Source organism: Penicillium robsamsonii (genome assembly GCF_028829455.1).
Source record: "Penicillium robsamsonii strain IBT 29466 chromosome Unknown utg000003l_segment0_segment0, whole genome shotgun sequence".
Lineage (NCBI taxonomy): Eukaryota > Fungi > Ascomycota > Eurotiomycetes > Eurotiales > Aspergillaceae > Penicillium > Penicillium robsamsonii.
In genome coordinates this window covers 4,624,020-4,648,790 of record NW_026643221.1, presented here as the reverse complement: position 1 = coordinate 4,648,790, position 24,771 = coordinate 4,624,020, and the positions used below count along the sequence as shown (strand labels likewise).

The following is a 24,771-nucleotide window of genomic DNA, read 5'->3' as shown; positions in this document are numbered from 1 at the left end:
TATGTCCTACATGGCGACATCTAGCTATCTAGCCCTGTCGCTAGTCGCTCTGGATAGCATACCTGCCATCCAGAGTATCGCCAACCGCATTGCCGGCAAAGCGCGCGACTATGAGCCTATCCAGCTAGCCAAAGATGTATACCGCGATGAAGATGGTGAAGCGACCAAGGAATCCCTTCGAGCCTTCTCTGATAAATGGCAAAGAATCGCTATCGCCCTGTTCTCCATCGCTGGGTTTCTGGTGACCCTCGCATTGGCTATTCTTGCAACATTAAAGCTCTTCATTACTAATTCCACGCCATTGATATGGCTGCAGTTCGGAGTGTGGGTATGCAGAAACCCCGACAAAGAGCACGAAACTATCCAATTTAGAAGCTAACAGTCAATTTTTATTTTGTAGATTCTTCTCACTATCCAAGCTGTTGCTTTCTTCACTGAGCCCCGACCGACAAGCCGATATGTGCTAGGCTACCTCGCTTTCTGGGGGAGTCTCGTTGCCATTGCAGTTCCAGGAATTGAACTGGGCATTTTAATATTCTCTCAACTCCCCATCCCCCATGGCCGAGTTTGGGTCGGGCTGCAAGTGGCTCAAATTGCTAGCGCTGCTCTTCGCGCTGTATTCTGTGTTCTGCTACCACGTCGTCCGGATGTGTACCATGAAGATAAGTTGGTTGAGCAGGAGCTTTCAGTCTCTCTACTCAGCCGCTTCAGTTTCAGCTGGTCCAATCAGCTGCTAAACCATGCAGTGAAGCACAAGAAAATGGAGCTTGACGATATTCCCAAGCTTACGGCAGCGAATCGTGCCGGTTTCCTCCGTGAGAAATTCGAAATTGTTAGACAGAACCGGAAATTGTGGAAAGCGATTATCTTGGCGCATTGGCGGTCATTACTCGCCCAGGCGACGCTTAGTCTCCTGATTTGCTTCCTGAGTTTTGGTCCACAGGTCGCCCTGTTCCAGATCTTGAAAACACTTGAACTGCGTGGTACCCCGTACTGGAATATCGGGGCATCATATATCTGGGTCCTCGCCCTGGGTGGGTTCTTGTTCCTCAGCTCGAGCGTAGAGGCGTGGCTATTCTGGGTGGTATACTCTAAACTTGGAGTTCCGACCTACTCAGAGCTGTCAGCAGTCATATTTGCCAAAGCCATGCGTCGCAAGGACGTGAAGTATACAAAGAAGTCCAACACGCCAGATAAATCCGATAGTTCCAGCAAGGGATCCGCCGAGGACGACGAAGATGACGAAGATGCAATGAAGAAAAGCCGCCAGAGTATTATCAACCATGTGGCCGTGGATGCTCGACGCGTTTCAGATTTTGCCTCGTTCAACTATGTCATCCCACAGGCGACCTTCAGAATCATTATCGGTGCTGCGTTCCTGGTCCAAATTCTCGGCTGGCGGAGTGCCTTTGCCGGTCTTTCAGTCTCTGCACTTGTGACACCACTGAATGCATACGCAGCTAGAAAATATGCGAATGCCCAGGACCGATTGATGAAATTCCGTGACCAGAAGCTGGCGATCGTTACTGAAGTGCTGCAGGGAATCAGGCAGATCAAATTCTCCGCTTTGGAGAAGCAATGGCAGAAGCGTGTCCAGGATACGCGAGAAACCGAACTTGGCGCATTGTGGGCTTCCTTCGTTGCTGATATTGGCCTGCTTGCGATCTGGGTTCTCGGCCCCGTCGGCTTATCCGCCGTTTCGTTGACTACATACGCCATTATTAATGGTGCTTTAACACCGTCTGTGGCTTTCACGGCTATGGCAATCTTCAATTCCCTCGAGGCGTCTCTCGCTATTATACCAGAGCTCATGTCGATGGGCCTGGAGGCGAAGGTTAGCGCGGATCGTATCGACAAATTTTTGGCTACTTCCGAAAATGTTGTCAATACTGTCCCTGGTGAATATATTGCTTTCGACAACGCCTCTGTTGCATGGCCTGCGGAGGAACAAGATATCCAAGATTCCGAGGATCGTTTCGTTCTGCGTGACATGACCTTGAAATTCCCGACGAAAAGTCTAAGCGTGGTGTCGGGCAGAACTGGCTCTGGAAAGAGTCTGCTTCTCTCATCGATCCTGGGTGAATGTGATGTCCTCACCGGGACGATCATGGTACCCGTTCCACCTCCCATCACAGACCGATTCGATCATGTTGCGACAAAGGCAAATTGGATTATCGACTCAGCCATTGCCTATGTTGCGCAGATGCCATGGATCGAAAATGCTACGATCAAAGCGAACGTTCTCTTCGGACTCCCGGATGATCCAGAGCGCTACCGACAAGTCATCTTTGCCTGCGCTCTGGAAAAAGATTTCGAGATGCTACCGGACGGCGATATGACAGATATCGGTGCGAATGGTGTCAACCTGAGCGGTGGTCAGCGCTGGCGTGTCTCATTTGCCCGCGCATTGTACTCTAGGGCTGGCATACTTGTTATGGATGACATCTTTAGCGCTCTCGATGCTCACACAGGTCGTCACATCTTTGAGCACGCTCTCACCGGGGAACTCGGCCAGAACCGAACTCGCATTTTGGTCACGCACCATGTAGCACTGTGTCTTCCTCGCACAGACTACTCCGTGCTATTGGAGAATGGTCGTATCAAATATGCAGGTACCGTTGATGACCTGAAGGAATCACATCATCTAGAGGATATCCTTCGCGAGGAACAAGCCGCAGAACAAGCGGGCCTTATAGCAGATAGAGACCATCATGAATTACCCAATGATGAGGAGACAACTCTCCAAAAGGTGATCTCCAATACATCCTACCAAAAAGCGAGCACCGCTCCAAATGGTCAAGCTCCCAACGGAAATGGAACCGCTACTGCACAGACGCCTACCCCGAAGAAGTTTGTTGAAGACGAAAAAAGAGAAACCGGCTCTGTGCGGCTAGCAGTGTACCTTGCTTTCTTGAATAAAGCTGGCTCCGTGGTCTACTGGTTGATTACTCTCGCAGTCTATTTATCGTTTTCGACCCTCTTAATTGGACGAGTAAGTGCATGAAATTCCAAGACATTATTACCCCTATGTGGTTTATTGAACTAATCCGTATGTACAGTCTTGGTGGATCAATATCTGGACCAGTTCGTCCTCCAATACTAAGGTCCATCCTGAGCAATACCATATCCTATTGCAGCACACCATGCAACCGACATCACCGGTTCCACAGCATGATGACCTCTTCATGTACCTCGGAGTCTATGTTGCCATCTCGGTCATTGCCTGTATCATCGGCACAGCCCGATATTACTGCATTCTTTCGGCGTCAGTCCGGGCCTCGAGGAACTTGTTCAATGGCTTGATCTATGCTGTTCTCCGCGCACCACTCCGGTGGCTGGATACTGTTCCATTGGGGCGAATTCTCAATCGCTTCACAGCCGACTTCCACTCAATCGATTCAAAAATCGGATACGATGTCGGATTCTTCGTGGGCAAGGTCCTAGATGTTCTCGCAATCATGATTGCGGGGATGCTTGTCGATTGGATGATGATCTTATTCGGCCTAGTCCTGTTGGCCGTATGTCTAAAGCTGGCCGTATCCTATTTGGAAGGTGCCCGTCAGATCAAACGTCTCGAGAGCACCGCGAAAAGCCCTGTGTTTGAGCAGTTTGGGTCTAGTCTCGCTGGCCTAATCACCATTCGTGCCTTCAGCAAACCAGACACTTACGTCGAACTAATGTACAACAAGATCAATCGCCATGCGCAAGCATGGTGGACCTTGGGGCTGTTCAACCGCTGGCTCGCGTTCCGCATGAGCATCGTCGGCGCTATCTTCTCAACCGTCACTGCTGGTCTGGTGGTCTATCTGCCGGGTATCAGCGCTTCACTTGCGGGTTTCGCTCTCAGCTTTGCGTTGCAGTATAACAATGCGATCACGATGGCACTGCGACAATATGCTAACATTGAATTGAATATGAACGCCATAGAGCGTGTCATCGAGTATTCTAACTTTGAGCTCGAGAACCAAGGAGGAGCAGATGTACCTGCTGCTTGGCCCACAGAGGGCCACCTCGAAGTCCACGATCTTGTGGTGGGTTATGCACCGGATCTCCCACCGGTATTGAATGGGCTCAGCTTCTCGGTGGAGAAGAACCAGCGCGTAGGTGTCGTTGGACGCACAGGGGCAGGCAAGTCCTCTTTGACGCTTGCACTCTTCCGATTCTTAGAGGCACGCTCGGGCCAGATCTTCATCGACGGAATTGATGTCTCCACGATCAAACTGCATGACCTCCGCAGCAGACTTGCAATCATCCCGCAAGACCCGGTGCTATTCTCTGGCACGGTGCGATCGAATCTTGACCCGTTCGAAGAATACAGCGATACAGAGCTCTACGATGCGCTAGCACGCGTGCACCTCATCTCCCAGGCTGATGATGATGAGCTCACCCTCACATCGCGGACTGCCACGCCTCCCCGCCAGCCCAGCGAAACAGGCACATCGACACCAGCGAAGGCCCAGAAGACTAACGCAAATGTTTTTACCTCTCTCTCTGCGACCATCTCCGAGGGCGGCCTCAACCTCTCCCAAGGTCAGCGCCAGCTTCTCTGTCTCGCCCGTGCCATCGTCGCGCGACCCAAAATTATGGTTCTAGACGAGGCAACCTCGGCTGTCGACATGGAGACCGACGCGTTAATTCAGCAGTCTATCCGTGCGGAATTCGGCCGCAATGCTACCACACTGCTGGTTATTGCGCACCGGCTTAGCACAATTGCTGACTTCGATCGCATTCTGGTTATGGATGCTGGCAAGGCGGCTGAGTTTGGCACGCCAAAGGATCTTATGGGGATTGAGGGTGGTGTTTTCAAGAATCTTGTTGAGAATAGTGGAGAGAAGGAAGTGTTGGAGGAAATGATCTTTGCATGAAAAAGTGTTCAGAGAGACGATATAACTATAGGGAGCAGGGACTATACATATCTAGGGTTTTGTTATGGTATAAATTACCTGAGTTTGGGTAAAAAAAAGAGGATATCAAGATACTGCAGTGATGCGATTTGGAATTTAAACTACATGTTGAGAACTAATGCAAAGATAATATACGAGTCGGGGCAGTAGCTGCCGTCCTACTAATTATGATAGAAATACATGTGGGGAAGTTATGATTACTGCAATGAAGAGTTTGGTAAAGTCCATGATATTTGCTAAAATGTCTACTGTCTTCTCGTCAGTGAGTTTATAGAGAATCAACCGTGACCGAGGTGACTAGGCCTCTTGAGACAATTGATTCTACTATAATCCTATTGCCGAGAAGAGCCCAGACGTAGGAACAAGTCCCTAAAACCAAAATATAGCTAGCTATATGCGAATATAAGAGCCGAAAGAGAAGACCCCAGACATAGGAGGCGTTGTTGCCAACACTTGCCCAACATCCATCTCTTCCAGCTTCAAGGGAAACCCTCAAAACCATTGGCCAAAAGCCAATGGTCAGTCACACCTTCAAGTCTTGTGAATGGGATCAGAGATGCCTTCATCGCGTCCGTCATGTAAACAAGGTTGGTATGCCGAACGCATATATCACATACCCTACCCTCGATTCGTACAGCCCTTAAGCTCCCCGAAGAGAGAGAGCCGCACGTCTCAGAGGGCAGAGACTGTCTCATATATAACACACTAGGCTTTCATCATTCTGGGAAACAGTCAGCAAAACGATCAAAAAAATGCAATGCCTATTGAAAGGACTGGGACGAGGAATACTCACAAGTATAAAACTTGGAAGGATGAAGAAGAAAAGAAAAACGGACGAGCGAAAATCCCGCGCTTTTTATTTCTGCGGGCGCTAGTCCGCTTCTAGGGCGGGGTGGCTTTCTGCCGGTTCTAATGATCAGGTTGTCCGATGACTCGCGTTCTTCCGGTTTGGCTACAATTGTATTCGCAACAATTAAAATATGCCAATCGCTGCCGTGCAGCTCCGCTCTTTGCGGTTGAGATCCAGCTACATAGAAATCTCGAATCTTCTGCGGGGTCGATCAACCGCTTGGCCCAGAAAATGTTATAGCCCCATTCAGGCGCCGCGGCAGTTCCATGCTCGGGCTTGTTTGGGACAGGAGGAGCTTCCTAAACAGCTTCCTACTTTTCTGGAGGCTTACAAGCGGGCTGGTATGTGGATATCTTCTGCTGAAAACTTGGATTTCATTTTTGAGAGGGCGTTAACTAACATATGATGCCCTACAGTGGACTTCCCTCCTGCCACCCATGACTTCGAAACATTCTTTGCACAGGCCGAGCCAAACACGGAAGTAGTACTGCATGGGTACCTTGGACCCCGCGCAGATCTGTCCAAGAAACTATCCTTCGTGCGCCTATCCGATCCCACCCTGCAACACAGCCTACAAGTTGTTGCATTCGCGAAGAACGATGCTTTCGAGCAGTTAAAGACCGTGAACGTGAACAGTCCCGTGGCTGTGCGCGGGATAGTTCAAAAGAAAAAGACCAAGCCATCAGAGGTAGACAACACACCAGCCCAAGACCTCTGGGAGCTCGCACTGGAAGAAATTCACCCCCTCAACGACTTTCCCAAGGATCTAATTATGACGCCTGAAACGGTGTTCTCACCTGAGCAACGATACCTTCAATTGCGGTCCGATGCAGACCTGCGCGAAGCCCTGCGTTTCCGTGCCCGCGCGCACAATATTTGCAAGAAAGAGCTGGAGGAGCAGTCTCGACCGCCGTTTGTGGAGATTGAGACCCCACTATTATTCAAGTCTACACCAGAAGGAGCACGGGAGTTCATTGTGCCTACACGGAGGGAAGGGCTGGCTTATGCATTGCCGCAGAGCCCGCAGCAGTACAAGCAGATCCTCATGGCTAGTGGCTTGCCAAGGTATTATCAGTTTGCGCGTTGCTTCCGGGATGAGGACTTGCGCGCGGATCGACAGCCCGAGTTTACTCAGGTATGAACTTTTATTGTTTTTTTGAGGATGGGTGGTAAATGCTAACTGAATATTTACAGCTTGATATGGAGATGTCTTTCGCAACAGGCAGCGACGTCATGCGCACCGTGGAAGGGGTCATTCGCCGACTTTGGTCGTCGTTGATGAAAGACCCTGCCCCGGAGGGCCCATTCCGCAAAGTCTCCTACCAGGAAGCCATGGCCAAATATGGCTCTGACAAGCCGGACACGAGATACGGGATGGAAATCATTCGACTTGATCATGTTCTCCCCGTGGATCTAGTCGGCAAGATTTCTGGCCTGACCAATCCCATTGTAGAGGCTTTCAAGCTCGAAGGGAATGATAATGATCCCGCTGAAACCCACAAGTTCATTACCCAGTTCCTCGACTCCCCTGCGGGCGCGCCGTTCAACAATAACCCAGACGGAGGCCCAGGGGTCTTCATCTACAATAGCAAGCAGCCTCTCTGCGGACTACAGCCCTTCGGCTTTGAAGCCGCCGAGCAAGTCGAGGAACTACTAGATCCCGACCACGGTGATCTGATCATCCTGCAGGCACGCCCCCGTGCTCCTTTCTCTGGAGGCTCAACCCCCGTTGGCGATTTACGCCGTGCGCTGCACGCAGCCTCGGTCTCAACAGGCTTCAAGCCCGCCCCGACCGGATTTGACTTCCTCTGGGTTGTCGACTTCCCCCTCTTCTCCCCCTCCTCAGACTCGGAGCCCGGCCAGGGCGGTGCAGCAGGCTTCTCCTCCACACATCACCCCTTCACCGCACCCAAGACCCCCGCCGACGTCGACCTCCTCCTCACCGATCCCACCCAGGCGGTGGCTGACCACTACGACATCGTCGTGAATGGTGTAGAACTAGGCGGTGGTAGTCGCCGTATCCACGACGCAGCAGTACAGGAGTTCATATTCCGTGATATCCTGAAAATGCCAGCTGAGCGGTTGGCCGACTTTTCCCATCTACTAGATGCCCTCCGCTCCGGCTGTCCCCCTCACGCCGGTCTTGCCCTGGGCTTTGACAGACTTGTGGCTGTCATGCTCGGCAAGGAGTCCGTGCGTGATGTGATCGCGTTCCCCAAGACTGGCAAGGGGGGCGATGATGCCATGGTTGGGGCCCCAAGTCCCATGACCGAGGAGGCATTGAAGACATATCACCTGCAATCGAGAAAGTAGATGTTGACCGGCGCCACTGGCGATTGTATATCACATTGTCCTTGTGGACGATCTATTTTGTACCATACTGATGTACTATACCCGAGGTTATATTGCCATTTGTCTAGGAAATTCTATAACATTATCCTCTTCTCGGAATCAACTTGATCAAACTGCGCGCAATGTACATTGCGGAGTACATATCAGGGGGTTGTTGAACTGCCAGTGGAACTCGGTCCAAAGGAACCCCCTGATATGATTTCCGAGAGTAGTATTCTTGACGCATTGTGACAATTTTTTTAGGTACCTTTACTGTCGGCCGAAGTTCCCGATTTGGTGCTTCTCATTTTTGAGAACTCTGTTGTCTCAAACCCTAAAATCCTGTGGGTTTCAGGATCTCAGGACTTTTGTTAGATCTGATACATCTCCGCACATAATGTTTATAGATCACTCGGCTGAAGATGTCCCAGAGATGCTTGCATAAAGAGCTATACGCTATATTTCAAAAGATAATTAGGGGTTTATCTGATGATCCGCACGTTGGGATTGGAGTACAGTACACCCAGGCGGGAAAACCCGTGATCCATTGAAGATCACTTGTAGGGCTACGTTCTCCAACTATATGGAGTACTCGTTACTAAAAAAAAATGTACATTCTACAGGGTTGGTAGGATGAAACAGGGTCCCCGTTTCACCAAAATTTGGTTTAAGACATCCTCGAACCATGCGATCCCACCGAGGTTGCCCGAGTATGCCCTGCTATCCACTCTACTCGAGAAGTGCCGAATACAAAAGCTGAGATCTTCCCATATATAGACTCACAGAATCATTCCTCTCTAGTCTCACATCCATTCACTCGTTCTACACTGCAGAGCTGGTCTCTCAGATCCATTCTTTATATCAATTCCCTCGTTTCAGTATGAAGTCTACTATCATCCTCGCCTTGGCTAGTATTGCCATTGCGGCTCCTACTCGCACCATCGAAAACCGCCAGCTGCCCAGTTTCGGTTCCGGCAGTGCTACCGGCAGTGGATTGGATGCGTGGAAGTCTCTCACCCCAGGACTTTCTGGGTCTAGCAGTGGCTCCGACAGCTCTAGCTCCTCGGCCAGCTCGTCGGGCAGTGGACTCAGTATCCCCGGGTTGGGTAATATCCCCTATCAAACAGCCTCAGTATCTAAAAATACAATCCTAAGCGTTTGTTTCTAGGCTCTTCAACCGAGAACGGTGTGACGAATAATGAGGGCTGCAAGGAGCTCACATTTATCTTTGCACGCGGAACTACCGAGATGGGTAATATGGGCTCGGTAGTTGGACCCCCCGTCGCCACGCAGTTGAAGTCCCTGACCGGCGACAAGGTCACCGTGCAGGGTGTGACATACCCAGCGGATGCAGCGGTATGAGAACCCCATTCGCTCTTTGCACTTGACTTAGCTATGCGTACTGCTGTCGAGATCAACAAACCGGCCTATGAACTAACGTTTCATCCGAACAGGGCAACGCACTGATGGGTGCAAGCGGCGGCCCCGTGATGGCCAAGCTCGTCGAGCAGGCTCTCAGCCAGTGCCCCAAGACCAAGATCTTGCTGGGTGGATACTCCCAGGGTGCGATGGTCGTCCACAATGCTGCCAACAGCCTCGCTGCCGGGCAGATTGCCGCTGCTGTTCTTTTTGGTGACCCATTGAAAACTCAGTCTGTCGGTAAACTTGCCAGCGGTAAAGTTAAGGAGTTCTGTCACCTCGGTGACCCGGTCTGCTTGAACGGGGCAAATGGGATGGCACATATTACTTATGGAACTGATGCCGAGGCGGCTGCGAAGTTTTTGGTTGAAGCTGCTGGAGTTTCCACTTCTTCATAGGTTGATGGTGTCTGTGTGTGGGTAGTGGCGATGACGTGGAGTGGGTGCTTCGAATGATATCAGTAATGTCGGGTGTATATTTGAGAAAGTCAGGGTTAGTGCATCACCTATTAAAGGTTCTGTTTCGATAAGTACAGATGAGAATGTGTAGACTGGCAGATTTGCGTCCAAGGGAAGTAGCTTGTAGATTATGGGATGCCGTCAAAGTGCAGAAAGAGAAGAAAATAGAATGAAAAGATCTGCATGCATTCCATATAGGACAGGTGTTATACAAAGTCAAAAAGAAAAAAAAAAAGAAACGCCACACCAAACCGCTTTATAAGACAAAAATCCCAGAACCAAAATGAGGTTCGAATAGAAAAGTTGGGATAGCCCAGTGCACCAGATGAATGAAACTGGAAGCTATCCAGCACGGGAAACTGCGGTTCACGCACTCTCATGCAGTGGACAAAGTACTTGTCTGGATTGATTGTGCACGGGATGATGCAACCGTTTGGGCCTTAGCCTTCTCACCTTCAGGCTCTTCTTCATCCTCGTAGTACAGATACTCGTCATCCTCTTCGTCGGATTGTCCGAATATATTCCTCCAAACGCCATCCCAGAGACCCTTCTTGGTAACTAGGCCGCCGACCAGGAGAATAGGCAGTTGCCAGATACTGGCCCAGAAAAGGCCACGCGCAGTGCCGTTCGCACCCTGATGTTGCCAGAAGTAGTATGCCTTATGGACCAACCAGCCATTGGCGACACTACTACCGACAAGGAAACCACTCCCAACGACATTAACCCACCAGAGGCCAATGGAGATGGGGAACATCAGAAGAGAGTATCGCAGAGCAACCCGAGCACTGCGAGCTGGGTTCACCCAGCATAACATCCTGTAGCCGGCAGCTTTATACTCATCGCGGATCAGATGAGACAGGGCGTTGAAGTGGGGGAATTGCCAGGCGAACAAGATTCCACCTAGCAGCCATCCTCCAATGCTTTGTTCGCTGAAGAGCATGTCACGCCATGTGTCATGACCCATTGTCGCCGTCTGGCCTGCTGCGGCGATCCATCCCATGAGTGGTGGGATACCACCAACGACGGCGCCGACCCAGGTGTTGATAACGTGGATTCGCTTCAATGGTGTGTATACAAACGCATATAAAAAGATATTGGCGGCGGATAGGGCGGTGGTTGTTGGGTTAGTCCCGATATAAAGGAGCGAGAGACCTGCAACGGCGGTGCCAAACGCGAAGAGCAGAGCTCCGCGGGGCGAGACAAGTCCGCGAACCAGAGGGCGATTACGCGTCCGGGACATGAGTGCATCGAATTTGGGTTCAAACATCATGTTCAGTGTATTGGCACTGCAGCAAGACAGGAAAGTGCCCGCCGTCAGGTATAGAAAAGTTAGGGTTGAAGTTGAAAGTGTAGGGAGCGGGGTCATGGCCGGGTCGAGGGCGAGCAGAGACGAGATTGGGTACATCCCGTATGCAGAGGTGGTGGTGAGGACGATCAAGAAGGACAGTCGTGGTTTCGTCAAGGCGAGAAATGCAGCCAACTTGCGGCGGAGGGAGGTAGTGGGGAGTGTGGATGAGAAGTTCGACAATTGCGCCGAGGCATCCAGTGGGAGGCTGTGTTCTGGTTGTCCGGTAGCATTGCTTTCTTCCTTCAGGCGCTTCCGCCGCCGATGTGGTAGTTCCTGTGGTGTTGCTCCTGTCGCAATCGCAGCAGCGGACGATGCTGTTGTAGACGAGTTGACCTGACTGGCGTATGCATCGGGAGATGAAGCGGCTGGTTTACTTTTCGCATTCGAGGACGCAAGTGAAGACAGCAAACCACCTTTGCTATTTGATCCGTCGTTGAATCGATTGGCCGAGAAATATGATTTGTGGAATACAGAAGGGGACTGGTCATCCGCAGTCCCGGTCCGCCGTTTCGAGGACGATAGGAACCCCCGAATGCCCTCGGGGCGCACAAAACGAGGTCCGAAGAGACATTGTGTGCACACAATTGCCTCTCGAGGCCTCCGTAGAAGGGATGGCCGCAGAGGGATCATGGCGGGTCGGTCATGCAGAAGGAAGAAAAGTGAACGAGAGAAGTTGAATTTCCCCGGCGGTGCACGGGCCACATCCGTTCACCTTGAGAATGTCAACAATTGTTCTTCTGGGCATTGCCTGATCTTCAACACTGTTCTCTCCTTTCAGTGATTATTCGATACTCAAAATGGATACCATTCAGAAATCAGTGATAACGCCTCTTCAGCCTTATTTGGCTCCTATTGTCTCGGCCATTCCGGAGCCAGTGCACGATGCCGTTGTGTCCTTGATTGGGAAATCTTGTCACGGCGCACTATTGGTTGACCTCGATGTCACTAAGGACCCTGCCTGCACATCACTCGCCATTTCCAAGGCCCTCGGCATTGCTATTGTTGGCGCCAGCGCAGTCGTCAAGATCCCGCAGATCCTGAAGCTGATCAACTCCCGCTCATCGGCCGGTGTCTCATTCGTGTCTTACGCCCTCGAAACCGCCAGCTTGCTCATCACTCTCTCGTACGGTGTGCGCAACCAGTTCCCATTCAGCACCTATGGCGAGACTGCTCTCATCGCCGTCCAGGATATCGCCATCGGTGTTCTGGTCCTGAACTATGCCGGACGCTCCGCCGCAGCCGCAGCTTTCATTGCTGTCGTAGCTGCCAGCGTTTATGCGCTGCTGTTCGACCAGACTCTTGTGGATGCGCAGACTATGTCTTACCTACAGGCTGGTGCGGGTGCTCTGGGTGTTGCTAGCAAGGCTCCTCAAATCTATACCATCTGGCGCAATGGAGGAACCGGACAGCTTAGCGCATTCACGGTACGATTGTCTTTGTCTTTTAACGTGATCTCAGTTCAGCCACTAACTACTTTTTCTAATCAGGTGTTCAACTACCTCCTCGGATCCATGTCCCGAATCTTCACCACCCTCCAGGAAGTCGACGACAAGTTTATCCTCTACGGATTCATTGGCGGCTTCTCCCTCAATGTGATCCTCGCAATTCAGATGCTCTGGTACTGGAACTCCCCGGCGCCCAAGCAGAAAGCTGCTCCTCGCGCAAAGGTCGTTGGGAAGGCACCCTCAGCTCAGAGCACGGGAGCGTCCCCAAGACCTAGCGTGAAGACACCCACCACCCGCCGACGCGGTTAGATAGCTTAGTTGCTGTTTACCTTGGATTTTCTTTCGAGTTGGTTAAAACAATAATAATGCCGTCCGTTTTTTATACCATGCAATTGGAGGAACGAACTACGAGAAATTATATTCATGGAAAACCGTGAATCAAGTAGAACCGTAAACACAGGCCACATGCCTCGAATCAAGACCATCAAGTCTCCAGAGATCGCGAGACTACGGCATACGCCCAGTAGTCATATATCTCAAAATAAGGTCAAGCGGCACGAACGGCTGCACAGGATGCGGCTGATGAGGAGCAATCTTAAACTCCAACTCAGCAGAACCAGGCTTACGCTGAACACCCACAACATCCATCTGATCCCCATCTCCTTCTTCCCCGTCGCTCTCCTCCTCCGACTCATCATCATCCTCCAACTTCCTCCTCAAGCCAGTGACAACATTCTCTATCCCAGCCTCGCGCTCCTCAAGCGTGAAATTCCCGCCCCAGTTCCTCCGCCGCGCTTCCTGGTTCGCCTCCAGCGGCGCCCATTCCCATAATTCCGCGAGCTCTGCCTCGCTCAGCAGTTTGTGTGCAGCATTGGGGTCGGAGGAGAAATTAGACGACGGCCCTGCGGCGGGTTCTGTGCCAGCTGCACGACCGCGCGCAACCCAGTCTTCGACGCGGGGATCGAGTTTTGTGCGGAGGAGTTGCTCGAGGGTGTTTGCTTGTGTTCGGCCCGGGTATTCTGGGCCTGGGTAGGCGACTAGGTTGGAGAGGAGGTCGCGTTGGTCGGAGAGTTGGTCGGAGACGCTGATGAGGTTGTTGGAGATGATACTTGCTTGGGATTGGAGGGAGGTCCTGGTTTAGGTTAGTTTGGTGGTTTTGAATAATCATTACATTTGACTGCTTAGGTCTGGGGATCGGATTGGTGTCGGATTGGTGGGATGGTAGCTCTTACCAGGGCGGAAGAGGATCACTTTGGTTTAGACTTGCGATCAGCGAGCCTAGTGAGCGGGTGAGCTGCACTAGACGCTGCCGCGATTGTTCGAGGACTTTAATTTGTTCTTGTGTGAGGTTGGACATGGCTAGTTGAGAGTGGAAGGTCAAAGAGCTCCGTGAGGGGATAAGGTAAAGTAGATCGGGCCCGCCTTTACAGTTGACTGCTCTTACTTCAATTTTCTTAAATTTCGTCTTCACTACATTGTCAATATTTTTATGGGAAACTTGAATTTTTTTTCAGCTGATTGATTCTATATCAAGCGATGTACTCCATACCTGGGCAGACAAGTGACAGCACTCAAGTTAAACCGCCCATATTCCTACAACATAAGCAGCACCAAGCACCAAGCACCAAGCCCTCAAACCTCCAAGGTCAAAAGTCCACAAATCCAAAAATAACCTCGAGGTCAACCACCTCATTCCTCATTGGGCCCTTGGACACTTGGCGGTGCGTGCTGAAACGCCTGCAGGGCCAGCGGGCCAATCTGCAGCGGCGCTGGAACACAAGACGCTGTCGTCCAGAGGTTTCATGGCCGATCATCTCGTATTATCTGACAGGCTTGCGTCGGCTTAGCTTGTCCCGCTGTTGGCATTGCTGGACGGCTTGTCAATGCTATTTTAGGATGTTATGTGTGTACATGTAGGTAGAGCGGTTAGCGACGATGGGTACTTAAGTCGTCCGCCGCCCTTCGGTAATATTTGGTGCTGCTCTTTTGCGCCTCCTTCTCACTCTTTTGTTTTGGATTATTGTACTTCATTGGGCATTTGCAGTGGATACTTTTCTCCATTTGACTATTGGCTATACTACTAAGCAATGCAGACATTGCAAGATGTCGGGGATATATCGGCACAATCCTGGAACAGAACAACTCCGTAAAAACAAGAACCCAAAATGCACAAACGCCGTCAAAAATGAGGTGAGCTGATATCCTGATCTCATTACATCCAAGTCACCAACTGACTCTGCTATCCACAGCCATTTCACCTATGCTCAACAGGAAAGGAAACACAACCAGGTACAAGTTGTCATAACCATCGCTACCACTGAGGGTCCTTTTGCTTTTGATCTGGGTCAAAGACCTGAGGGTGATCCTGAACCTGAGCATCCTGCTGCTGCTGATACTGTTGCTGGTACTGCTGTTGCTGGTACTGCTGTTGACCAGGCTGTTCAATAATGTCCTGGGAGACACCTGACTTATCCTCACCCTGATAGTGTTGTTGGTACTGTTGGCTTTGATATTGTTGGTCCTGTGCATGGCCATACGCAAGCTCCTGTCCGCGGCCATCATTATCAATAAAGCCAAAGCCTAACCCGTGCCCATACACGCCAGAGTTATACATCTGTTGCTCAGCCCAGACTTGCTGCTGCAGCTGCGCGCTGGTCGGTGAGGCACCGGATGCCTCGTGCCAGCGGTTGTACATTTGAGGTGACTGGCGGCTCCGGCCAACCTTTCTGCGTCGATGCCGGACGAAGAAGAAGCAACACACTGTGAGCGCCGTGACGAGGATTAGAAATCCTACGATTGGAACGGCAATCACCACTCCCAGATTCAGGTTTGAATGTTTCGCGCCGGGCGTTGTGAGAGACAAACTAGAGGGGAGTAGGGATTGGCTGAAGATTCTCGTTGGGGCTATGTTGAAGGGCTTTCCCGTTGCTGTCTTGAAATGGCAGTTGTAGCGGATGGACTCGAGGACTGGATTTGGATGATGATTAGTTGCGGTTTCTTTTGATGACACTTGGCTTAGGATTTGCTGATATCGCATCAACACAGGGATGGTTTGCAGGGCATACGTACAGTTTGCCATGTAAACTTGGGTGGAGGTCAAGTTATAGCAGAACTCGCAGGCGTCAACGACATTATCGGCAAACGATTTGGTTTCACACCACGAGTTCAGATTCGATGTGTCCGGGTCTTCAAGATGGGTTCCAACTGCTACACGCACGCTATCGCATGCGACTGGGCATGGTGAAGAGACATTTGAGACCGACTCTGGAGATCCAAACACACAGGTTGAAAAAGCGTAGCGCAGGTTATCTGATTCAGTTGGTTAGAGCTGAGCGACAAATCGCAATCTGCGATATCGGGAAGGTGGTACGACATACAGAGCCCCCAGTTCACGTCCGATTCCCCGGTATTCATATCGTGGAACTGGCTGTCCAACTGGCAGGAGATGCATTTTTCGAAACTTTTCCCCACCGAGGTTTTATCATACGATTGATCCAAACACGCAATCTCGGACGATGTAGTGTTGGTCGTTTTACCACACACATCTGTGCAGGGAGAACCTGGTGTGGTTTTCAATGCGAAAGCCACTGGAGCCGAGCTATTCAGCAAGATCACAGCCGCGACAAAAGCCAACATCCTGGAGGACCTTGAACTGCCATCGCTTAGCCCGAACATGATGAGCCGAAGTGAACAGAGAGTCCGACAACTGTTCTTACAGCGACCGCCAAGGAAGAGGGAGGACAATAGGCAGAGTGCCGGATGGGTCGATCTCACGTTCGCATGAGAAACGGTAAATTGTAAATCTGGACTGTGAGATTTTTGCCCAAGGCGGGAAAGCTTCTTTTTTTCACTGCCAGCAGCTCTTACTCCGTTCCGTATGGATGTGATGACCGGGTGGAGCAATTCAGTCGGCTGAGCTCGCAGGCAGGGAAGGGCCGAACAATCCCAGCACCTGCACAGCTGCTAATGCTTGGGTGAAGCAACAGGAAAGATGTGCGGATCGAATCAAGCACATTCCCAGCGTTGGTCCTCAGCGCTTAGAGAACGCCGCCTACAGGCTGGTTTTTAACTGCACCTTTGGTTGGGGAATCGAGAAACGGTTGGTGGGGATGGAGTGATCGCCCCGTCATCCTGCAGTGGATATCCTGCAGGTGTACAGAGTGTGACGAATCTTGATAATTGATTGGTGAGAGGGCGGGTTGTGACTGTGATCCAGGCTGCATGATGCACGGACAATCGCATGTTCACCCCCTCCGAGTAAGATCGCAAAACCCAGGACCTATTCGGAGACGGGTGTCGGCTTCCTTTGGTAAAAGAGAAAAAGTAATTCTCGAAGGTTTGATCTGCCAAGAGAACCCCCTCTTGTTAGGGCCGGGAGTAGGCAGGGCTCCGGATTTTCAACCCGTAGACATTATGCTTACGAAGTACATTACGAAGTACATTGTATGGAGAGATTAAATTTCCTTGAAATTTCGCTCAAATAATTATACGAACTGAAATTGCACAAAGCCGCCATGCAAAATTAAGGAAATTCGAATCGACGGGTGATCACAGATTCCAAACAAGACTTGAACAAGACTGATTGGTCTGTTACATATAGAAAAACCAAATAAAAAACACCGCCACATATAGACTTCTAGTTGAACATTTGTTTAGGACATATCAACCATAGAGCTCATCATACGAAGGTACCATTTCCTGAGACGCAGCCTCAGGTTCCCGGTTTGTACGGGGAGGGTATCTTTTCTCTGGGGGAGGTGAATTCGGGGTGTACGCAACGCGAGGTGTGGAGGGTGGCATAGAGGGGGCAGAGATAGAGGAAGCTGCGGTATAGCTCGTTCGTCTCGAGTTGATGCCACCAGATATAGATGTTGTGGGTTCTGTTGCACAGCTTTGTAAACTGCAACGGCGCATGCGCGAGGTCACAGAGAGCGGAGGAGACTTGGCTGGGATATCAAAATCTTCGGGAAGGTCGCGTGGTGTGTGAGACACATCTCCCATGCTGTATTCTCGAGGGCTTAATTGAATTCGTGGGCCCAGAGTATCTCGTTCTTCTTTCTCTTCTTCTTCATCGCAAGACTCATCCGTAGTACATTCGTCATTGATAATAGAGCTTGGGGGTCGGCGATGTGGCCCACCGCTTAGATCACCAAGGCCAAGTCCTTGACCAGGTGGTGTATGAGATGGCGGTGTGTGCGAGTCTCCGTTGCGACGCCGAATGTTTTGGTCGAAATATCCAGTGGGAAATGGCGGAGGGTCTCCCACTTGGTGTTCTCGGGTGCCTATGCTTCGCGATCGTTTGCTCGAGGCGCCAGAACTCGACCGGCGTAATGGACCAGCCGGGAGATATTGTTGATTTTCTTCAGAGGTCCTTGCAGATTTATTGGTGTAACCAGAAGGGTGATTCCACTGGTTCCAGGACCCTTGTGTAGGATAGGTAATAGAAACATCACCCCAGCGAGAGTGGAGCTCTGTGGACACTCTCCGCTTCCTCTTGAACTTCTTCATGAAAGTCGCCATAGCCTTTGAGCAATCAATCATGGGGGCTGGAGTGGTGGCGCGTTCGGGAATCAAATATACCGAAGGGAGGACAAATCACTCCCGGATGCGGTGCTCATCTCAGAACTTATCAACCTCCCCATAGAGAGCCTGGGTTTTCTCCCCAGGGAAACAAGTCAAGTACGGCCGACGGAGGAACAAAGGGAGACAGGGAGAAAGTGACCAAGGCAGATAGATCGCTCGCGCGTGTTGACGTTATATCAAAACGAGAGGTCCATGGAGGCGCACTAGCCAACCACTGCATATCCGTTGGTTGACCAAAAACAGCGAAGATCTTCTGAAATGAAGTGCTTGACCGGGGATGGTGCTGGAAACCAACTGATCCGGCGAGTGATTAGAGACCCAGCAGGCAACCCGGTGGTCTGGTACCCCTCTGCTGGTGGCCCCCGGGGGCGGAATCTAAGAATCAAGAGTGTGTCTCTCGCACAAACAACGGCGCCTCGAGGAAAAAAAAAAAAAAAAAGAAAAAGAAGAGCCAACAGTTGGCCCGCTAAATGATCTAGGCGAGCCATAAATGAGAAGCTCCCATAGCTGCAGCGTACGTAGGCAACGCATGTGGGAGGGGTAGGAAATTTACAATCCCTGGCGCCCCCCGGTCATTCTCAGCGAGGGAGATAGTCAGTTATGAGTTGCGGCGCAGTCAACTTGCGTTTTGACGGACTTGACGCGGGTCGGCCATAGATTGCATAAAGGGTGTTTCTATCAATGCATCCTCGTCGTTCGTCGTCTTGGCACGGCGCTTGTTCAAAGATCTACACTCAAGAACAAAGACCGTCGATAGATGATCGGAGATGTAATCTGACTTGCAGGTTTGTCTCGAATTCAGGAGTGATCCAATAACATGCGTGATAGACACGGTAAAACCAACTCCTCTCTACCTAGCCGGTGGTGACTAGAAATGGAAAATACCAGGACAGGGATCAAAAGAGGGGGTAGGCTCCTGTCGAGACAAAAATGCGTAAATGCACTGTTTCGCTGTGACGCATCTGAACCCCTGCAATGAAGTGGAGTTGAAGGATATTCACAGTCGAGTCCACGCAAACGTGTAAATTGCAAGAACACAAAGGTACTTCAAAGGTTACATTTTTCTAAATTATTAGTAAGTCACCAGGTGTGGTCCGCCACCGAGGCGTTTGGGCCAGGGATATATCAAGGAACAACGAGAGGCGCTGAGGGTGTGAAAAGGGAAATCCCGGGACGATATTGGAGAGCATAGCACAGGCCAGGTGTCTGTCAATGATCTACTCTGTACACTATAAAGTATTTATCTATAACGGAGTAATATTCACCAGTTAGAAGATTTGATTTTTGAGAAAGAATAAAACAAATAAATTGAATGACAAATACCCCCCAGTCGCATTTTCCAAAAAGAAAACGCCATGTCGTGATAGTCGTAAAAACAAGAAACAAGCCCAAGCCACTGTCACAACTTCAACGGAAATTGGTGATCAGCCGCGACAAGACGGGCTTAGGCTGTTTTGGGACGCCCTGGGCTGAAAGCATTGGCTCCGATGCACTCCTCTCCCTCTTGTCCCTGCGTTCCTGTCTATCCTGTTCCGGAGGTGGGATAGCTGCCTGGAGCCTCGGCCTAGTTGGAACAGCTACGGGACCAATCGGAGCGCCATAGTCGGCCATTGACACTGGTCGGGAGGTGGCTAGTCTAGCGTCACTGTAATGAACTGCACTCAACCGGGAAGAGGGACCAGGATGCGGATTTGCATGAGCGGGGTTATAGGTATAGGTGTGGGCGTTAATATCGCCCACCATGGACGTTGGCCGAATAGGTTGGTATCGTGATGGATCATATGTTGGCAGTGTGGGGTATGGTGGGGGTTGTTCGTATGAAGGGCGAGATAGCTGCTGTTGGTATTGTTGCGCGTGCTGGGCCTGGCGACTGTAGTCTGGCGCAAAGGAGGACAAGGGCCGGCGTTGGGAGTGGAGACCTCTGGGTGTGCCTAGTTCGTCCGTTTTATAGGCCGGTGGCGGTTCAAGAGGAGAGAAATCATCGGATTGGGCATTTCTCCTTCTGGCCCGTTCTTTGCGCGAGAAGAGATATAGTAAGCTTCCAGCCACTGGTTTAGGTTAGTTTGCTTCTGTGAGGTTGCGGCTTGGGCTGCATACTTGCTAAGAAGATAAGGCTGCCTGCTATTGCGCTAATGATAATGACAGGGGTTCGAGAAGAGGTGTTGTTATCAGAGCGGGTTGCAATCGAATAATTAATTGACATATCCCAGTATGTGAAGGATAATTCAACGGCGACGCGTTTTCCAGAGCGAGGACATGCAGGGTATAGATATCCCAGAGTAAGCAAAGAACTGGAGTCAAGACAGCTTTGCCCTCCACGAACTTGTATCAGGAGTAAGACTCTAGAATTGAGCCCCAATCCTGTGAACCGATGCTAAGAACAATCCATGCTTTGAAAAGCGAGGATATAGATATATAAGACCCTGAAACGGACCAGCGAAGCTTAGTCCCATCCTGACACACGGTCCCTGTTTCAAGATATTTTGAGCGACTCGCGGGGAAAAATAAAGATAGTATCAATTAGCTATAGATCTATAGATAGATACGCCAAAAAGCGACAAAATTAGCCAGCATTAGTTCAATTAACCTGCATTAACCTGCATAAGCCACCTAATCCGGCAGGCTAGAACCTTGTAAATGCGCCTTAATTTCTAAATTAAAACGGCTGCATCTGTGAAGTAATCACATCAATGTATTCGCCGCCACCAACAGTGTTGTTATACATTAACTGGTTCGTGAAAAGCGCCTCGCAACTAGCAAATGATATTCCTCTTTAATGCAACTATACTTCAATGAAAATGGTTGTAAGGTCTACAAGGTGTGATGAGTGTGATGGGGGTTGAGTAGTGTTTATGTTCTTGTCCATGTTCATGGTCCTCTACGCCTTGATTTATCAAGTCTCTTACCGAATATGGAAACTTCACAGTTGGGGCTTCAACGCCCGCATACAATATGAGCCAACGCAAGCCCTACATTAATTTTCGAATCCCCGATATTCAGAACACAAGTTTCCTTTTGTTCCTTTTTTGAGATATCACACAATTTGTATCTATTGCCTTCATCGCAAATATGACTCACTCAAAATGCCCACCTGGGTCTTTTACTCCGCATACGCCCGATAAACAGCCATGCCCTTGTCAGTCACGAAATCCAGCGCAACACCCTGCCCCACAAAGAAAACATATCCCTCCTTTAGCTCAGCGGTCTGGTTATCAGGGAATTTCATCTGACCACAACCTTTTGTAACAATCATCAGACTCGGCCCAAGAATGGCCTTGTGCGTCTCGTTCTCCCCAGCGCCAAGAGTAGTACACAGCACAGAAAATTCGCTGATAGGCGGCGCATAGACATCTGTCTTACCATTCATCTCCTTGTCACTCTTTCTGCGTGGCAGCAGCGCATTCTTTGCGTTATGAGGTACAAAGCTCAAAGCCTGCCCAAATAACTCAATACTGTCGCGATCTGCAGCCGGACAGAACCCTGTGTTGATGACGTTGTCCGACCGCGCCATGCATTCCACGATATCACCTTCCAAGTAGGCGTGAATGCTATCTGCGGGAACGAAGACGGAGTCTCCCGGGCCCAGAGTCAAGTAGTTCATCAGAAGGGCGGCGACTAGATTACCGTTATCTCCTTCGCCGTATTGCTTTGCTAGACGGCCGAGTAGGCTGGGGATGTAGGTGTGTACTCCAAAGTGGGATTCTGGTATGGCTTGCAGGTCTTTCATTGTCTGTGCGACTTCTTTCGGCGGTGCACTGAGTAGAGACTTGCATACTTGGCGTAGGGTCTCATCGTTGAATTGTCCTGTTTTGGGGATGTACTTTGCCAGGTGGTTCAACTCGAATAGGGCTTGTATGTCTTTCAGGGGCTTCCAGCCGGCGAACAGCTCGAATTTCGAGAGTGCGATTGCAATCTCCGGCTTGTGCATTGTGTCGCCATACTTTTCGGGGTGTTCTTTGTGCAGTTGGGCGGCGAGCTTCAGGTCGGGGTGGATTTGTAGGGGCAGGGCTTTGCTGAAAGATAGAATCTGGATCAATGTTAGTTATCTATGTTGCCACACAGTAAGAGCCTTGGCTTTTGTGCTTGCCTTGGGCAGAAATGGGATCTCCGGACCCCAGCGGTCATGGACAGACTTGCCCACTAGCTCGGGGTGTTTCTTCAGGTACTCCCCCAGGTGCTCTCCTGTATAAAGCAGATAGGATGGGTTTGAAGGGTACATGCCCATCCACATCTGGTGAAAAATCAATATGACTGTGCTTATAGTAGTCAATACTTCGGACGAGAAGCTTACTTCTGAATAATGCTTAGAGTCGTCAATCGCTGCATTGTTTGGGGTTTTTGACCATAGCTGAGCTACAATGGAATCTTTTCCTTTTTTTCCCCAGTCGTCGTTCTATTAATTCAGGGTAAATTAGTATTGATGCAGAATATCTGGGCAGGGTATACTTGCTTTGACACCACACCGAAGTTGGACTACTGCGTCTGCCATTGTAATCAAGATGATATTGAGATAGCCTTTCTCTATAGTGGGTGTGCTATGTTTCAATTCAACACTTAAATTGCTTCAAATCGCCGCGCCTACATGGTATTTTCTATTGGCAGAGGCAAAAGACGTTGATATGCCGTCATGGTGATATATGGAAAGACTGTCGCCCCATGCGGTAAAGTACTCAGGATCCGCTGAGACCAAGACATCAGTTCCATGATAGAATGGTGAAAAGGTCCACCAGTTGGAATGCTATTTAGAAGTGCTTGCATTTGTATGTCACTGGAGGGCTAAGATCAAGGTCGAATGTTTCCATGAAGTAAACAATCCATAATTAGTTAAACTTTAAATAAGATTTACCAAAGCTACTGTTATCAAAACGCAAATTGAATTGGAAAAGAAAATAAATGGTTTCATTCTGAGGCGCTATTAGAAGGCCAGTGACCACCAAAAAATACCCAGCTAACACCGTGCAATGATGCTCAAAAATCAAAATGCATCTCACAGCCGAAATGAAACGAGCCACATTACTCATAGAGATTATCAGGATCAGGAACCATCGCCATTGCCAGAGGTTTCGAGATTGTGGAAGCCCTACGATCAGCCGCGACAAAAGGTGATGTCCGCCGTCTAGGGGGCAGCCCATAATTTCGTCGCGAACCAGAGTTGTCCGAACTATCACCGATACTAGTAGAATACAGACTACTGCGACGATCATCCTCGCGGTAGGTGCTCATTCGGACGTTCGGAGTGTAGTGATCGCGATCGCGATCACGACCGCTGTGTCGCCGATCACTCGACTCGGGGACCGAGCTGCGCCGCCAGTGGGGGGTGCGGGGCGAGCTGACAGATTGGCTGCGTGGAGTCTCAGCCCCTGAGCTTTCAAGGTACCGTCCATTGGTCGGAATGTACTTGAAGCGATTGCTGGGGTGAGTGGTATTTTCGACTAGTTCGGAGGTGTAGTCTTGTTGAATTGGTCGATATGCAAACTCATTTCGCTTTTGCTCGGAGCGCTGAGCGTGTCTGTCTATCTGTGATTCATCTTGCAGCTGTTTGGGACGCGAGGCGAGGCGCACTGAAAGCCGGCCCGGTCGGAGGCCCCCGAGAGATAGTGAGCTCCGCCGCGAGCTAGTTGAAGCTTCGCTGCAGACACTTTTGTCGTCGTCGTCTTGGTCGTCTTCTTTCACCAGGAGGGGTTTGGGGTCTTGCGGAGAGCAGTCCGGCACATAGCCTGGCCCGTATGAGGATCTCTCTTTGACTGGTCGATGGGGATTGTCATACTGATTCCATGAGCCATCTGTGGGCACCGAGATGGACACATCCCCCCATCGAGTATGGAGAGGTTTTGTAGAGTCCGACTTGCGGAAGAGAGAAAGAGGTCTGTTGGTGATTCCCTCCATGACGTGTGTGAAAAGGTTGTGTGATAACGACTCGTACTTCTCTTATATCGCCCCCAGCAAAAACAAAAGGTGACATTCGTTTAAAGGGGAGAGTAATAATCGAGCGGGGAAATATATGGACAGGGTTGATATGTTCTAACGAGAACCAGCAGACAACCGGTGACGAGGACTTGCCGACAAATCTGCAAGTCGGCAGAGCAACAGGATTTTGGTGACTTTCACTGCAAATCTCCTGTTTTCTGCAACCATCCAGAAACCAACAGTGGGAAAGCCACGGATTGGGTAGTGGCCAGGATGACGACGAACAAGGATCTTGAGGGGCCAGTGAACCCAATCCTTGCAAACAGACACGCTGAAAATAACAAAGAATGCAAAAGCAAATAAAAGCAAGTGCGAGTCCGCCAGGGACTTCAAGCCAGTCTGAGAGACAGAAAAAGAACATTCATTTCGGCGGAAGGCGTCCGGATATAAAGCTTGGTTTCACCAGGGTGCCGCTTTCTGTGATGTCGAAAGCGCTTTGTCCCGGATGTTGGGGATCTTCTTCATT

At 50.3% G+C, this 24,771-nt stretch overlaps 11 protein-coding genes across 11 annotated transcripts; 4 read left to right on the top strand and 7 right to left on the bottom strand.

The window, feature by feature from the left end:
* Position 1: 1 nt before the first annotated feature.
* On the top strand, positions 2 to 4,865 carry N7447_006501 (putative ABC bile acid transporter; the record flags this gene model as incomplete). The annotated part of the gene is made up of 3 exons (XM_057230763.1): positions 2 to 328; positions 401 to 2,992; positions 3,060 to 4,865. The coding sequence occupies 3 exons, from the start codon at positions 2 to 4 to the stop codon at positions 4,863 to 4,865; spliced, it is 4,725 nt and encodes a 1,574-aa protein (XP_057085853.1).
* A 1,019-nt stretch (positions 4,866 to 5,884) lies between these two features.
* On the top strand, positions 5,885 to 8,067 carry N7447_006500 (aspartate--tRNA ligase MSD1; the record flags this gene model as incomplete). The annotated part of the gene is made up of 3 exons (XM_057230762.1): positions 5,885 to 6,095; positions 6,171 to 6,889; positions 6,949 to 8,067. 3 exons carry the CDS (start codon positions 5,885 to 5,887, stop codon positions 8,065 to 8,067), a joined length of 2,049 nt encoding a protein of 682 aa, XP_057085852.1.
* Positions 8,068 to 8,965: 898 nt separating this feature from the next.
* Positions 8,966 to 9,902, top strand: N7447_006499 (carbohydrate esterase family 5 protein; the record flags this gene model as incomplete). Its single annotated transcript, XM_057230761.1, has 3 exons — positions 8,966 to 9,191; positions 9,254 to 9,441; positions 9,540 to 9,902. The coding sequence occupies 3 exons, from the start codon at positions 8,966 to 8,968 to the stop codon at positions 9,900 to 9,902; spliced, it is 777 nt and encodes a 258-aa protein (XP_057085851.1).
* Positions 9,903 to 10,338: 436 nt separating this feature from the next.
* Positions 10,339 to 11,940, bottom strand: cox10 (protoheme IX farnesyltransferase; the record flags this gene model as incomplete). The annotated part of the gene is made up of 1 exon (XM_057230760.1): positions 10,339 to 11,940. The coding sequence occupies one exon, from the start codon at positions 11,938 to 11,940 to the stop codon at positions 10,339 to 10,341; it is 1,602 nt and encodes a 533-aa protein (XP_057085850.1).
* Positions 11,941 to 12,107: 167 nt separating this feature from the next.
* N7447_006497 (putative monosaccharide-P-dolichol utilization protein) lies at positions 12,108 to 13,064 on the top strand (the record flags this gene model as incomplete). Its single annotated transcript, XM_057230759.1, has 2 exons — positions 12,108 to 12,734; positions 12,798 to 13,064. The coding sequence occupies 2 exons, from the start codon at positions 12,108 to 12,110 to the stop codon at positions 13,062 to 13,064; spliced, it is 894 nt and encodes a 297-aa protein (XP_057085849.1).
* A 198-nt stretch (positions 13,065 to 13,262) lies between these two features.
* Positions 13,263 to 14,112, bottom strand: med8 (RNA polymerase II mediator complex subunit MED8; the record flags this gene model as incomplete). Its single annotated transcript, XM_057230758.1, has 2 exons — positions 13,263 to 13,887; positions 13,988 to 14,112. 2 exons carry the CDS (start codon positions 14,110 to 14,112, stop codon positions 13,263 to 13,265), a joined length of 750 nt encoding a protein of 249 aa, XP_057085848.1.
* A 954-nt stretch (positions 14,113 to 15,066) lies between these two features.
* N7447_006495 (uncharacterized protein) lies at positions 15,067 to 16,430 on the bottom strand (the record flags this gene model as incomplete). Its single annotated transcript, XM_057230757.1, has 3 exons — positions 15,067 to 15,722; positions 15,825 to 16,064; positions 16,133 to 16,430. 3 exons carry the CDS (start codon positions 16,428 to 16,430, stop codon positions 15,067 to 15,069), a joined length of 1,194 nt encoding a protein of 397 aa, XP_057085847.1.
* A 987-nt stretch (positions 16,431 to 17,417) lies between these two features.
* Positions 17,418 to 18,296, bottom strand: N7447_006494 (uncharacterized protein; the record flags this gene model as incomplete). The annotated part of the gene is made up of 1 exon (XM_057230756.1): positions 17,418 to 18,296. One exon carries the CDS (start codon positions 18,294 to 18,296, stop codon positions 17,418 to 17,420), a length of 879 nt encoding a protein of 292 aa, XP_057085846.1.
* A 1,449-nt stretch (positions 18,297 to 19,745) lies between these two features.
* N7447_006493 (uncharacterized protein) lies at positions 19,746 to 20,541 on the bottom strand (the record flags this gene model as incomplete). The annotated part of the gene is made up of 2 exons (XM_057230755.1): positions 19,746 to 20,386; positions 20,436 to 20,541. The coding sequence occupies 2 exons, from the start codon at positions 20,539 to 20,541 to the stop codon at positions 19,746 to 19,748; spliced, it is 747 nt and encodes a 248-aa protein (XP_057085845.1).
* An 897-nt stretch (positions 20,542 to 21,438) lies between these two features.
* N7447_006492 (uncharacterized protein) lies at positions 21,439 to 22,827 on the bottom strand (the record flags this gene model as incomplete). The annotated part of the gene is made up of 4 exons (XM_057230754.1): positions 21,439 to 22,365; positions 22,426 to 22,569; positions 22,630 to 22,731; positions 22,789 to 22,827. 4 exons carry the CDS (start codon positions 22,825 to 22,827, stop codon positions 21,439 to 21,441), a joined length of 1,212 nt encoding a protein of 403 aa, XP_057085844.1.
* Positions 22,828 to 23,351: 524 nt separating this feature from the next.
* Positions 23,352 to 24,224, bottom strand: N7447_006491 (uncharacterized protein; the record flags this gene model as incomplete). Its single annotated transcript, XM_057230753.1, has 1 exon — positions 23,352 to 24,224. One exon carries the CDS (start codon positions 24,222 to 24,224, stop codon positions 23,352 to 23,354), a length of 873 nt encoding a protein of 290 aa, XP_057085843.1.
* Positions 24,225 to 24,771: the final 547 nt, after the last annotated feature.